General features: G+C 41.6%; 1 protein-coding gene across 14 annotated transcripts in view; it reads left to right on the top strand.

Annotated features, from left to right (window-relative positions):
* Window positions 1-14,575, top strand: part of LOC137369472 (multiple PDZ domain protein) — a 419,370-nt gene that overhangs the window by 307,813 nt on the left and 96,982 nt on the right. For all 14 annotated transcript variants that reach the window (XM_068030740.1, XM_068030727.1, XM_068030738.1 and 11 more), the window contains 2 exons: window positions 3,930-4,126; window positions 5,169-5,260. In XM_068030740.1, the coding sequence (XP_067886841.1) occupies window positions 3,930-4,126; window positions 5,169-5,260 (289 nt within the window). The remainder of the gene's footprint in view (window positions 1-3,929; window positions 4,127-5,168; window positions 5,261-14,575) is intronic.

Here is a 14,575-nt window from a genome sequence, read left to right as displayed (position 1 = left end):
GGAAGGCATATGGGATACTTGCCTTTATTAGCCGAGGCATAGAATATAAGAGCAGGGAGGTTATGATGGATCTGTACAAAATGCTAGTTAGGCCACAGCTGGAATACTGTGTACAGTTCTGAGCACCACACTATAGGAAGGATGTGATTGCACTGAAGAGGGTGCAGTGGAATTTCACCAGGATGGGGCCTGGGCTGGAGCATTTCAGCTATGAAGAGAGACTGGATAGGCTAGGGTTGTTTTTCTTAGAGTGGAGAAGGCTGAGGGGGCACCTGATTGAGGTACACAAAATTATGAGAGGCATAGATAGGGTAGATAGGAAGAAACTTTTTCCCTTAGCGGAGGGGTCAATAGCCGGGAGCATAGATTTAAGGTAAGGGGCATGAGGTTTAGAGGAGATTTGAGGGAAAAAATTTCACCCAGAGGGTGGTTAGAATCTGGAACGCATTGTCTGAAGGGGTGGTAGAGGCAGGAATCCTCACAACATTTAAGAAGTATTTAGATGAGCACTTGAAACGCCATAGCATACAAGGCTACAGGCCAAGTGCTGGAAAATGGGATTAGAATAAATAGGCTTGATGGCCAGCACGGACATGGTGGGCCGAAGGGCCTGTTTCTGTGCTGTGTAACTCTATGACTCTATATCAGAAAGATCAGTAGGACTAACACAAATGTTGTTCTTGGAGATTTTAATTACCAATTCATTAATTGAGACAGGGTGGGAGTAAAATAAGAAAAGGGAATGGAATTCCTAAAATAGAGATAGGACTTCTGCCTCAAAAAGTATGTTTGGATTTCGACAAGGGGCAAGGCTTTACTAAATCTAGTTATGAACAATAAAATAGTTCAGGCCGATGAGTTATATCTGAGTGAGCACCTCAGAATAGTAACAGGGTTTTTGATGACCTCAAGTTGACAGAGGGTGCAAAGAAAGTTGGGAGGCTGGCCAGGGGCATGTTGGCGTATTCAAGTCTAGACATAACAAAGGTGTGAATGGAGGTTTCAGCAGCAGATGAGCAAAGGCAGGAGCAGTGTTGGGCAATGTTATGGAGGTGGAGAGAGGTGATCCTAGCATTGGCGCAGGTATGTGCTTGGAACCGCAATTACCTTAGTAATTACTAAACCTCAGTAATAAGCTAAATTTGAAGAGGAGAGCACACAAGTATGAAAAAGTAGAGAGAATATGATAAAATGAAGAAACAGTTTTACAGAGGAATAATGAAAGCAAAGGAACAGTGCGTGATATCAAAATATTTTTTTAAAATTCCACAGAAAAGAAAATTAAGAGTGGATTAAGATTTCTGAGAGACGGAAGACAATGAATTCATCAGGATAGATTTGAAGTGCTGAGGACACTTAAATAATACACACCAGTGTTTGCAAAGGAGAAAAGCAGTAAAAGGGTAGTTAAAGGAAGGGTGGGTGGATTAGGGACCAAATAGGAAATCTTTGTGTGAAGGCAGAGGGCACAGTTACTCACGATCTATATCAATGATTTGGATGTGGGGACCAAATGCAATATATGCAGGTTTGCTGATAACACAAAACTAGGTGGGAATGTGAGTTGAGAGAAGGATGCAAAGAGACTTCAAGGGGATTTAGACAGGTTAACTGAGTAGGCAATAACATGGCAGATGGAATATAATGTGGAACAACGTGAAGTTGTCCACTTTGGTAGCAAAAACAGAAATGCAGAGTATTTCTTAAATGGTGAGAGATTGGGAAGCGTTGATATCCAAAGGGACCTGGATGTCCTTGTACATAGGTCACTAAAAGCTAATGTGCAGGTGCAGCAAGTAATTAGGAAAGCAGATAGTATGTTGTCCCTTATTGTAAGAGGATTTGTGTACAGGAGTAAACAGGGCGGCGCAGTGGTTAGTGCTGCAGCTTCACAGCTCCAGGGACCCGGGTTCAATTCTGGGTACTGTCTGTGCGGAGTTTGCCAGTTCTCCTGTGACTGCGTGGGTTTTCGCCGGGTGCTCTGGTTTCCTCCCACCGCCAAAGACTTGCAGGTGATAGGTAAATTGGCCATTGTAAATTGCCCCTAGTGTAGGTAGGTGGTAGGGAATATGGGATTACTGTAGGGTTAGTATAAATGGGTGGTTGTTGGTCGGCACAGACTCAGTGGGCCGAAGGGCCTGTTTCAGTGCTGTATCTCGAAAGAAAAAATAAAATAAGTCAATTGTATGGAGCTTTGCTGAGACTGCAGCTGGAGTATGGTGTACAGTTTTGATCTGCTAACCTAAGGAAGGATATACTTGCCATAGAGGGAGTGCAATGGAGGTTCAGCAGACTAATCCCTGGGCTGGCGGGATTGTCTTATGAGGAGAGATTGCAGAAACTGGGCCTGTATTTTCTAGAGTTTCGAAGAATGAGAAGTGATCTCATTTGAATCTTACAGGGCGTGATAGAAATGTGGATAGGATGTTTCCTCTGGCTGGTGAGTCTAGAACCTGGGGACACAGTCTCAGAATAAGGTGTAGGCCATTTAAGACTGGGATGTGGAAGCTCAATCATTGAGCATGTTCAAGACAGAAATCTATAGATTCCTGAATACTAATGACATCAAGGGATATGGGGATAGTGGGGAAAAATGGCGTAGAGGTAGATGATCAGCCATGATCTGTTTGAATGGCAGAGCAGGCTCGATGGATCGAATGGCCTATTCCTGCTCCCATTTCCTATGATCCTATGAACTGCTTCGGTGGCAGAAGGGTCAGTAACCAGAGGACACGGATAAAAGATAATTGGCAAAAGAACCCGAGGCTCAATGAGGGAAAAAAAGATACACAGCAAGTTATTGTGATTTGGATACACAGCCTGAAATGGTGTTGGAAGCAGATTCAAGAATAACTGTCAAATGGGAATTGGATAAATACTTGAAGGGGAAACATTTGCAGGACTCTGGGGAAAGAGCAGGGGCGTAGGCCCAATTGGAAAGATATTTTGAAGAGTTGGCACAGGCACTGTACACCAAATGGTCGCTTTCTGTGCTGTATTGTTCCCTGATTCTTTGATAGTTACTGGAGAGGAAGTAAATTTTGAATTGGTTAAAAGTGAAATGTAACCGCAGCATAATGTCAAATCTGGCTTTAAAACGTGGTATGGGCTTCCATATACCTCAAGGTCTAGAAATTCTTCTTAGGCGGTGGCACAAAGCAGGCATCATTGGATCGGCCACTCGTTCTATGCAACATCTGATATTTAATTCCATTGACTGCAATGGAACTAAGTATCAGGTACTGCATATAACAGGCGGCCCATCCGATACTGCCTGTTTTGCGCCACCATCCTAGATGAATTTCTAGGCCCAAATGTTTCAATTTGAACCATTGGGAACTGAAGTTTTATGCATGTGTGTAGTCATACATGCACAGACGTCTCTCCTGTGCAAGACAAGAAAGTATTGTCTGGCTGAAACATATATTGCAGCTTGCATTTTAAGACTGGTAGCTACAATAGAAATATATAATTGAAGTACTGGTCATTGCATTTTGTATGAACCTTCATGTATCTGTTTATTCAGGAAGGCTAGGTTTAATCCTTATTCGTTGTAACCAGAAATATTAGTTCATTGCATGAAATAACCTTGAAATTCGAGATAATTACAATTCTTTGTGAAGATAAATAATTTTGCATTTTATTTCCTTAAGACAGTCGTTATAATATTTGTTATAAGGAATTCTGCAACAAATAAAATGATTGGTATGCTTATGGTAATAACTTTATACTTATATTAAATATATACATTGAGTAGACTGGAAAGATGCATAATCAGGTTCCGAATAAGTGAATGGTGTGTTTCATTAACACGCTAATGCATGTTCTATTTCTGAAAAGCTGGGAGTGGTATAAGGGGAGTTGAAACAACTACAGTGAGCTTTGGTAAATATTTACTCAATTTTTTATGATCTGCACAATCCATGAAGAGAAGATCAGACAACGGTATGGAAGTTTGATGGGGGAACTGTATATGATTGAGCTGGAAAAGGGGAAGAGTGGGCTGGGCCTCAGCCTAGCTGGCAACAAGGACCGATCCAGAATGAGTGTTTTTGTCGTTGGCATTGATGCAAATGGAGCAGCTGGCAAAGATGGCAGGATACAGATTGCAGATGAGTTACTGGAGGCAAGTATCTTTCACTATGAAGGCTTTACGTGACACTGGAGTTACAAAGAGATGTGCTAGCTATTTATGTTAGAATTAATTATGTTCTCATTTGATGGCCTCTAGTCTCAGGAAATAGAGCTAAGCATTTATTTTTATTTTACATTTTTTGTATTTTATCTTATATTTTAATGGATAAAGAAATTAAGTAATTTTATAATCTGTAGCCAAATGCCATCTTGCACAAAGGGGTTCATGTAACATTGAAAGGTTGTCTCCTAGAAATGTCTATTTTGTCCTCAATACTGTAGTTGCCAAGCTGTTTTTCCCCAAATATCCTCCTTACAACAGTTTTGATTTATTATTCCATTTTAGGTTTCTTCCCCTACCATAAAGTAGGATAATTTCACTGATCTGGTGTTCCCAGGAGCCATTCCCAAAGGGAGTCAAAGAATCAGTGCTAATAAGTTTCTTGCCTTATCTTTGATCCAGTTCTCACTGGAGTTTGCCTTACTGTTCCATGATTGAGAAGGCACGCAGGCATTATACTCTCTGACCTCTGCTGTTTTGTTTGTCAGATATTGCTGATGCTATTGTTTTCAATACAATGTTCCCTTTATTTCTGGTTGCACCTTTCCTTGTCATCCCAGCTGAGATATGGAACCAGTGTGTGTAGGGAATGTGGATGCACAGCCACATCCTGCCACTTATGATGCAGTTCAGTTGTATACCAGCAGGTTGAAATGTCTCCTTACAATCAAATTATTTAAAAATATTTTTCTCTAAGCTTATTCTTACATTACTATCACTTTCACCAAAGGACAACTTGTAAAAAACAAACCGATATTTAGTCCCTCATATTTAATTAAAATGTAAATGCTTCTCTATTAAACAAAGACTGATTTATAAATCGCAATAGAAATTGTAAGCCTAAATACTAACATCATGACATAATGGATTTTAGGCACTTTACAATTTCTGCATTTTTAAGCAGTTTGACCAGGTAATCTCTGGTGAAGATTGGATATTTTTAATCCTGATCCATATTTTGCTTTATTTGCAGATAAATGGGCAGTTACTGTATGGACGTAGTCATCAGAATGCTTCATCAATAATTAAAAGTGCACCATCAAAAGTGAAAATTATCTTTATCAGGTGTGTTCAGTTTTTGATAATTAAGCATATATTGTATAATATACACGAGGGGTGTTAAAAACTTTGTTGCTGACAATATAAAAACACTATATGCTAACACATGCAGTTGAAAAAATGTTGTTGCATGCTGCCATGTTGTTTGTCATATAATGCCATGTAAATTGGGGTTTCTATGGTAAACTATGACACTTACTGTTGATTGGTTCCCCATGCTCCTTGATATGGTGCAGCAGAGTGGTTTAATCACTATTTAATGAGCAAGATCGGGGAATTGCGTGCATTCTGAAACTAGTCAAAAAATCATAATTCACTGACAGAAAATTACGACTTATTTATCTTAGAATCTAGCATTGGATGTGGACATTAGGTAAAAGTTCCAGCTTCATAGAAATAAATGATAAATTGTAGAATTAATTCATAATTCTAAGATTTATCATTGCAAATAATTCAAAGAAACCCAACTGTGTGTAAAATAGTTGGTGTATTACTTTTGTTTCTTTTCATATTTATCAACCAGATTTATTCTGCTTCTTAGAAGAATTCTACAGAACACTGTAGACTTTGTTCAACTGGGGAATGTGGAACTGAAAAAACCATGGCAGACTATCTTACCTTTAGGAAATATCCCATGATGCCTCTCATACCCCCTCTATCATATCTTTCCCCGGGCCTTTATACAGTTTTCTCTTGATTTCACTGTTGTAATCAGCTCTCGCTGCCTCCTTGGCAACTCATTCAATATATTCTTCACCTCTGCATCAAGTAATTTAATCTGAACTGTCTTCTCACTCTCTGCCTTCTACATTTGAGGGTATTCCCTCTTGTACAATCTATAAGTATATTAAATAGCTATCTTGTACCCTTTGAGATCTTGATCATATTTTGAGTGTACTTACTTCCTGCTAGGTAGTGGTATTTTGTGTGGAAAAACGTGCTAACTATAACAAAAAGGACATATGTAGAGCAAAACTTCAGTAACAAGATAAAAGATTTGATGGCGTATACTAAGTAGCAGCTGGTTCAGGGATATTGCTTCAGGACTATAACAAAGGTTTTGGATGGCTACACACTGCATGATTTACTTTTAATGTCATCAGAAAGCCTTGGCCATGTTGCAGCTTGTGACTTGCTCTGAAGCTGTCTGTTCTAGAACTGTGTGGCACATAAACTGTTCTATAATGATTTTGATGCTCCTATTCTAGGATATTCTGCTATCATTCAAAGAACATTGACACTTTTTTTTGTAAGCATAGCTAGCTGAGGCTATCTTCTGTTTCATAAAAGAATAAGCAGCAATGAATTTCAAACATTTCAAGATGTATAAATAGACCTCATTAACCTTTTTGATGTCTTGTAAATTTTGAGTTGTAGAATATTGGCATTACTGTTTTGTGGTTCTATGCATTTCACTAATTCTACTTTAAATTGTGTGTGATAATATAGTATTATAAAAATACAATGAAGGTTTAAAATGAGAGAGACAATGGCAAGATTTACAACTAATGAAGTTATCCATACCATTGTTTCTTCAAGGCTTCACTATTACAACGCACTCCTGGCCGGTCTCCCACATTCTACTATTCATAAACTTAGCGTCACCCAAAACTCAGCTGGCTGTGTCCTTATCGCACTAAGTGCCATTCACCGTGCTCGCTGACCTACATAGGCTCCTGGTTCAGCGAAGCCTTGATTTTAAAATTCTCATGCTTGTTTTCAGATCCCTCAAGGCTTCTCCCTGCCCTATCTCTGTAATCCCCTCCAACCCTCCAAGATACCTGCACTCCTCTACTTCTGCCTCTTGAACATTCCTGCTTTTAATTGCTGCACCATTGGTGGCTGTGCCTTCAGCTACCAAGGCCCTAAGTTCTGGAATTCACTCCCTAAACCCCACTGCCTCTCTTCTCTTACCTCCTTTAAGACACTCCTTAAAACCCACCTCTTTGACCAAATTTTTGGTCTTCTGCCCTAATATCTCTCCTTATATAGCTTTGTGTCAAATTTTGTTTTCTAAAGCTCCTGTGAAGTTCCTTAAGGCATTTTATTATGTTAAAGATGTTATGCAAATACAAATAATTGCTGTTAAGGGTATCATTAAATATTAGGAAATTATGCTATTAGTAAATTGACTTTTTAGGCTTATAATGATTTTTTAAAAGCTGTTAATTTTCAATTTTGCATAATTTAAGTGTAGCACCTTGTTCTTAGAGCAAAATATTTTAATTTAATGTAATGACACGCAATTCCTATGACATATTTGTTTTTATTATTTCAGTGTTTAGCATTTTAATACCATACAGTTATTAAGGAAGATTATTATTCGTGGGTACAGGATGTACTGTCAACACGTTCAAATTAAGTAGAGTGAATTCAAATTAACCTATTCCGCAGTTTGTTCAAGATGATTAGATCATGTATAGTGGTAATATGAACTTGGTTCTCTTCTCCACAAGGGAATGAGTACTTTGATCTAGCTTCATGCTAAAATTTTATTAGGTTTCACTTTTGTTTCCTGCCTCTTTGACTGGTAACTAGGGAAATTGTTATTGCTGTAAAACAGTTGAATGGATAGGTTATTTAATTAAATACAATGAAAATGTTGGAATATGAACATTAAACATCATGACAATTATTTGTACTACTTCCAATCCTTCAGCAGTTAATAAAGCATATGGAATCCTGGGCTTTATAAATCGAGGCTTAGAGTGCAAAAACCAGGAAGCTACGCTATAAAACAATAGCTCGGCTGCAACTGGAATATTATGTCAAATTCTGGGAACAACATTTTAGGAAGGATGTGAAGGCTATGGAAAGTTTAAAAAAGAGATTTACCAGAATTGTTCCAGGGATGAACTGTTAGAATTACGTGAATAGGCTGGAGAAGCTAGGGTTATTTTCCTTAGAGCTGTGCAGATCAGGAGATTTGATCGACGGGTTTAAAGTCATAAAAGGTTTAGATAGAGTAGGTAAAGAGAAACTCTTTACAATGGCTGAAGAGTCGATAACCAGAGGGCAGAGATTTAAGGTGATTGGCAAAAGAATCAGGGGTGACATAAGGAAAAACCTGTTACACAATGAGTGGTTAGGATTTGGAATGCCCTGCCTGATAAGTTGATGGATACAGATGCAACGAGCAGGGAAGTGGGACGAACTGGATTGCTCTTCAAAAGAGCTGGCGCAGATTCAATGGGCCTCCTGTGCTGTACTGTTCTGTGATTTTTTTGATTCAGTAAAGTGATGTATATTCTTGATGAGTGTCATTTTGTAATTTATACAAATAATAAATTGCAGTTATCATTGGTAATGGAACCAATAAGTCTGTGTATGTTGAGCTTGACTCAACAACACCGTCTGTGTGAAATTGGGCTCAGTAATGAATTAGGAGGTAGATGCTTGTAATGTTTTACTCTAAATAAATGTCATGCACAACAGAAGGGTGATGATACAACAATCATGGAGTTATGTAAAAACGCACTTTGTCTTTAAAAAATGAACCTTTATTTTTAAAAAGTGAAATATGGTCCAAAATAGTCACCAAAGAAAAATGGGATTGGCCTTTTGTGTATTCAAAATGTCTGACAAAGACAAAGGACAGATCTTCAAAGCTAAGAGGTATCAACTGAACCCATCTGACACCTATCCTAAAACATTCCAGAATTGAATGTCTTCTTCTGAATAAAGGAGGTGTGAAGCAGCCACGTCCTGGGGAAGAGACCAGAGTGTCTCCTAACAGGAGGTGAGAGATAACAGCTTTGCTTTAAAAAAAAAGACAGCCAGAGAGAGAGAGATAAAGCAACATTCTAACAGTTTGTGTTCCAGCCAAGCCAGAGAAAGCATGCCAGCCTTGCTGCAGAATCCTACATCTACATTATACAGGAGTGAGAGCTAAAAGTAACCCACCATCTTCAGCGAACCTTCAAAGAAGAAAGAAATCTACAATCATCTCATGTATCCATCTCTGCATTCATCGAGAACGTGATTTCCAAGAGAATTCAACAGGTCTATCGTAACCTTTCCTCCCCACCAAAAGTCACCTTCCTTGTCCCCTTCTCTATCTCTCTTTGTGTGTGCGCGTGAGTGCATGTGCATGAGAGCGAATGCGTGAGTGGATGCGGTTGCGACAATTTCGGGATAAGGCATATTGATCAATAAACAGTTGATTTTCTGTTTTTTTAAAACCTACAAGAAAACCTGTTGCTATCTGTTTATTTGAAAAATAAAACACCAAGGGGCTAAACTTTAATACAAATACACTTGCTGCAGTCAGGTGGGGAGTTGAACAGTGGGAACCACCCACGTCACAACACGTGTTCGTAACAAATGTAAGACTGAGAAAAGTATCATCCTTCACCAACTGTCTTTCTGGAATATAATATGGTAGCAGAGAATGGTTGCCTAAAGGTGAAGGTTGGAAACTAAGAAAAAAAATTCGGACAGAAGACGACAATCCTAATAGCTATTATGAGCAATGGCAAAATGCAACTGTAAATTGCTGGGGTGTGATTACCTTTTAATGTTCTCAGAGTTGAACCATATGACCAGTGGAAGAATGAAGTGGATCTGTGGACAGCTTGCTATATGGGATAGATTTCGAACAGATCTAGCAATGCAAAGTTGGGCCTCCATTAGGCACTATGTACCATCAGCAGCAGCAGAATTGTACTGAATCACAATCTGTAACCTCATGACCCGACACATCCCCCACTCTACCATTACCATCAAGCCGGGGGTCAACACTGGTTCAACGAAGAGTACAGGAGGGCAAGCCAGCACCAGGCATACCTCAAAATGAAGTGTCAACCTGGTGAAGCTACAATCCAGGACTACTTGTGTGCCAAACAGCATAAGCAGCATGCGACAGACAGAGCTAAGCGATCCCACAACCAACGCATCAGATCTGCAGTCCTGCCACATCCACTCATGAATAATGGTGGACAATTAAACAACTAACTGGAGGAGGTGGCTCCATAAATATCCCCATCCTCAATGATGGGGGAGCCCAGCACATCAGTGCAAAAGATGAGGCTGAAGCATTTGCAGCAATCTTCAGCCAGAAGTGATGAGTCGGCTGAGATGGATCGTCCACTCCTGAAGTCCCCAGCATATCAGATGCCAGTCTTTAGCCAATTTGATTCACTCTGCGCGATATCAAGAAATGACTGAAAGCACTGGATACTGCAAAGGCTATGGGCCCCGACAACGTTCTGGTGACAACGTACTGAAGACCTGTTCTCCAGAACTTTCTGCGTCTCTTGCCAAGCTGTTCCAGTACAGCTACAACACTGGCAGCTACCTGGCAATGTGGACAATTGCCCAGTAATGTCCTGTAAACAAAAAGCAGGACAAGTCCAACCTAGCCAATTACCGCCCCATTAATCTACTCTCAATCATCAGTAAAGTGATGGAAGGTGTCGCCAACAGTGCTATCAAGCGGCACTTGCTTAGCAGTAACCTGCTCAGTGATGCTCAGTTTGAGTTCCGTCAGGGCCACTCAGCTCCTGACCCCATTACAGCCTTGGTTCAAACATGGGCAAAAGAGCTGAACTCCAGAGGTGAGGTTAAAGTGACTGCCCTTGGGAACAACGCAGCATTTGACTGAGTATGGCTTCAAGGAGCCCCAGCAAAACTGGAATCGGGGAAAACTCTTCGCTGGTTTGAGTCACACCGAGCACAAAAGAAGATGGTTGTGGTTGTTGGAGGTCAATCATCTCAGCTCGATGACATCACTGCAAGAGTTCCTCAGGGTAGTGTCCTAGGCCCAACCTTCTTTAGCTGCTTCATCAATGACCTGCCTTCAACCACAAGGTCAGAAGTAAGGATGTTTGCTGCTGATTGCACAATGTTTAGCACCATTCGCGACTCCTTAGATAATGAAGCAGTCCGTGTAGAAATGCAGCAAGACCTGGACAATATCCAGGCTTGGGCTAATAATTATGGGTGGCGCAGTGGTTAGCACCGCGGCCTCACAGCTCCAGGGACCCGGGTTCGATTCTGGGTACTGCCTGTGCGGAGTTTGCAAGTTCTCTCTGTGTCTGCGTGGGTTTTCGCCGGGTGCTCCGGTTTCCTCCCACATCCAAAGACTTGCAGGTGATAGGTAAATTGGCCGTTGTAAATTGCCCCTAGTGTAGGTAGGTGATAGGGAATATGGGATTACTGTAGGGTTAGTATAAATGGGTGGTTGTTGGTCGGCACAGACTCGGTGGGCCGAAGGGCCTGTTTCAGTGCTGTATCTCTAAATAAAAAAATAAATAAAAAATAAAAATAAAAGTGGCAAGTAATATTCGCGCCACACACGTGCCAGGCAATGACCATCTCCAACAAGAGAGAATCTAACCACCCACACCCCTCCCCCCTTGACATTCAATGGCTTTACGATCGCTGATCCCCCACTATCAACAATCTTGGAGTTACCATTGACCAGAAACTGAACTGGAGTAGCCATATAAATAACATGGCTACAAGAGCAGGTCAGAGGCTAGGAATCCTGAGGCGAGTAACTCACCTCCTGACTCCCCAAAGCCCGTCCACCATCTACAAGGCTCAAGTCAGGAGTGTGATGGAATACTCTCCACTTGCCTGGATGGGTGCAGCTCCAATAACACTCAAGAAGCTAGACACCATCCAGGACAAAGCAGCCCACTTGATTGGCACTCCATTACAAACGCACAATGACAGCAGTGTGTACCATCAACAAGATGCACTGCAGCAACGCACCAAGACTCCTTAGACAGCACCTTCCAAACCTGTGACCTCTACCACCTAAAAGGACAAGGGCAGCAGATACATAGGAACACCACCACCTGCAAGATCCCATCGAAGCCACGCACCATCCTGACTTGTAACTATATCACCGTTCCTTCACAGTCGCTGGCTCAGAATCCTGGAACTTCCTTCCTAACAGCACTGTGGGTGCACCTACCCCACATGGACTGCAGCGGTTCAAGAAGGCAGCTCACCACCACCACCTTCTCAAGGGCAATTAGGGATGGGCAATAAATGCTGGCCTAGCCAGCGACACCCACATCCTATGAACAAATAAAAAAAAATCAACAATCCTAGTTAGAGAGTGTCACTCCCATCCCAGTTAATTGTACTAGGTCATCGCAGAAAGATGATGTCATATCTAAAGAAGAGACAGAGTAATTGCGAAGCTTGATTGATAAGTCAGTTGAACTGGTTGGGCACTCAGACTGGACCAGATGCTAGTTTTGATGTGTTGGAGTTAAGTACTGTAATGAAACATTATAGGGATGTACCTCCTAACTCAATCCCTATACAATTTCAGTAAGTGTCTCTTTATATGTGCGCAAGTTTGCCCCCAATTAATTACCTCCACCTGCATATAATTAAACACGATTGATATAGAATTAACAAGTAGCACCCATTGTTTGGGCACTATGGGTGCGGTTCAGGATAAAATGGTGTCCACTGCGCACGTGTACACTACTGCCGTGAATGCCATCTTGGTGAAGGCAATAGCAGGCTCAAAGCTAATATCCACCAGAACTGTGCAAAGCAGGCAGATCATGCATCAATCAGAGATCACACAAAACAGGACAGTTTGTCAAAAGAGGGAGGAGCGGGAGAAGGGCTTTCAGCAATAGGCCGTCTATGTTAAGAGAGCAATTCTTTACCTGAATGTCAGCAAAGAACGACGTGTGAGATGTCTGCACTTCAGTAAGAATATCCGCACTGAAATCTGCCAACTGCTGCACCCACAACTGAAATCTCAGAGCAGAGTAAGGACTGCATTGCAGGTGACTGTGGCAATGAATTTTTATGTGCATGGCTCCTTCCAGGTTGGAGCTCGAGCTATTTGCAAGATCTCATAGTTTGCTGTGCACTATTGCATAAGGGAGAATCTCTCAATTCAAAGAGAGTTAACTTCATTTCATTTTCTCTTGCCAGCGAGAAACAGGCGGAGCGAGCACAAGGGTTTGCTAGGATTGCAGACTACCCCATGGTGAAAGTTCCTATGAGTGCACGCACATGGATTTGCGAGCATGGCATATCAACTCTGCCATGTACTGGAAACGAAAGGAGTCAAGTCCTTCAACATCCAGCTGGTGCGCGACCATAGAGACAAATCACACAGGTCTATGCCTCGTATCCTGGCAGCAGTCATGATGCCTTCATTCTGTGGCGGTTCACTGTTGCAGCTGCATTTCACCACCACGGCAAGCCAAAGGGTGGCTACTTGGTGACAAGGGTTATCCGCTGACGGCATGGCTCATTACCCAATCCACAACCCACGAGCACATGTGCAGCCTGCATACCATGAAAGCCATGCTGCCACAAGAAATATGATAGAGCAGACCATTGGTGTATTGAGACAAAGATTTCACATCCTGGACTGCTCTGGAGCAGTCCTGAAGTACTCAGCAGACTGCCTGTCAAGATTCCTGGTGATATGCTGCATGCTACCCCAACTCACTATCATGAAGGGTCAGCCCTTGCCCCAGCTATTAGTCAAGGAACTGAGCAAGCAGGACTATGAGGAGGTGGAAGAGGAAGGGAGGCAGCAATCTAGACAACCCTTTTCTGCCTGGGTTGAACTAATTCAAATGAGATACCAGTAAACCCAATCCCAATTCCCCATTCATCAACATTCCTTACCTTCCCCCGTCACTGACCACCACATTGTCATCTTGGCCACAGTGCAAAAATAAAAAGACCAACAAAATAAACATCTCAAAACAATTTTATGAATGAATTCAACAACAACTTGGATTTATATAGTGCCTTTAACATAATAAAATATCCCAAAGCTTTTCACGAGGCATTGTAAAACAAAATTTGGCACCGGGCCACATAGGAGATATTAGGGAAAATGGCCAGAAGCTTGGTCAAAGAGGTCAGTTTTAAGGAGCATCGTAAAGCAGAAAAGAGAGGATGAAAGGCGGCAAGGATTATGGTGGTAATTCCGGAGCCTGGGCCTTGGCAGCTCGGTGCAGCAATTGAAATTGAGAATCCTCAAGATCAAAGCAGAAAAGTTTTGGCTGACCTCAGGTTTACGGAGGGTAAAACATGGGAGGTTGGCCAAGATTGCGTTGGAATAATCAAGAGTTTCTGCAGCAGAAGAGCTGAGGCAGGGTGGAGTCAGGCGACGCAACGAAGGTGGACGTAGGGTGGTCTTAGTGCGGATATGTGCTTAAAAGTTCATCTCGGTCAGATATGACGCTCAGGTTGCAAACAATCAGACTCAGCCTCAGACAGTTGCTAGAGAGAGCGCTGGCGTTGGTGGCGAGGGAGCAGAGTTTGTGCCGGGGATTGAAGGCAATGGCTTCAGTCTTCCCAATATTTTATTGAAGGAAATTC

The sequence above is a fragment of the Heterodontus francisci genome, chromosome 4, assembly GCF_036365525.1.
Source record: "Heterodontus francisci isolate sHetFra1 chromosome 4, sHetFra1.hap1, whole genome shotgun sequence".
Taxonomy (NCBI): Eukaryota; Metazoa; Chordata; class Chondrichthyes; order Heterodontiformes; family Heterodontidae; genus Heterodontus; species Heterodontus francisci.
The sequence above is the reverse complement of the archived record's forward strand: the minus strand, read 5'-3'. Positions and strand labels throughout refer to the sequence as shown.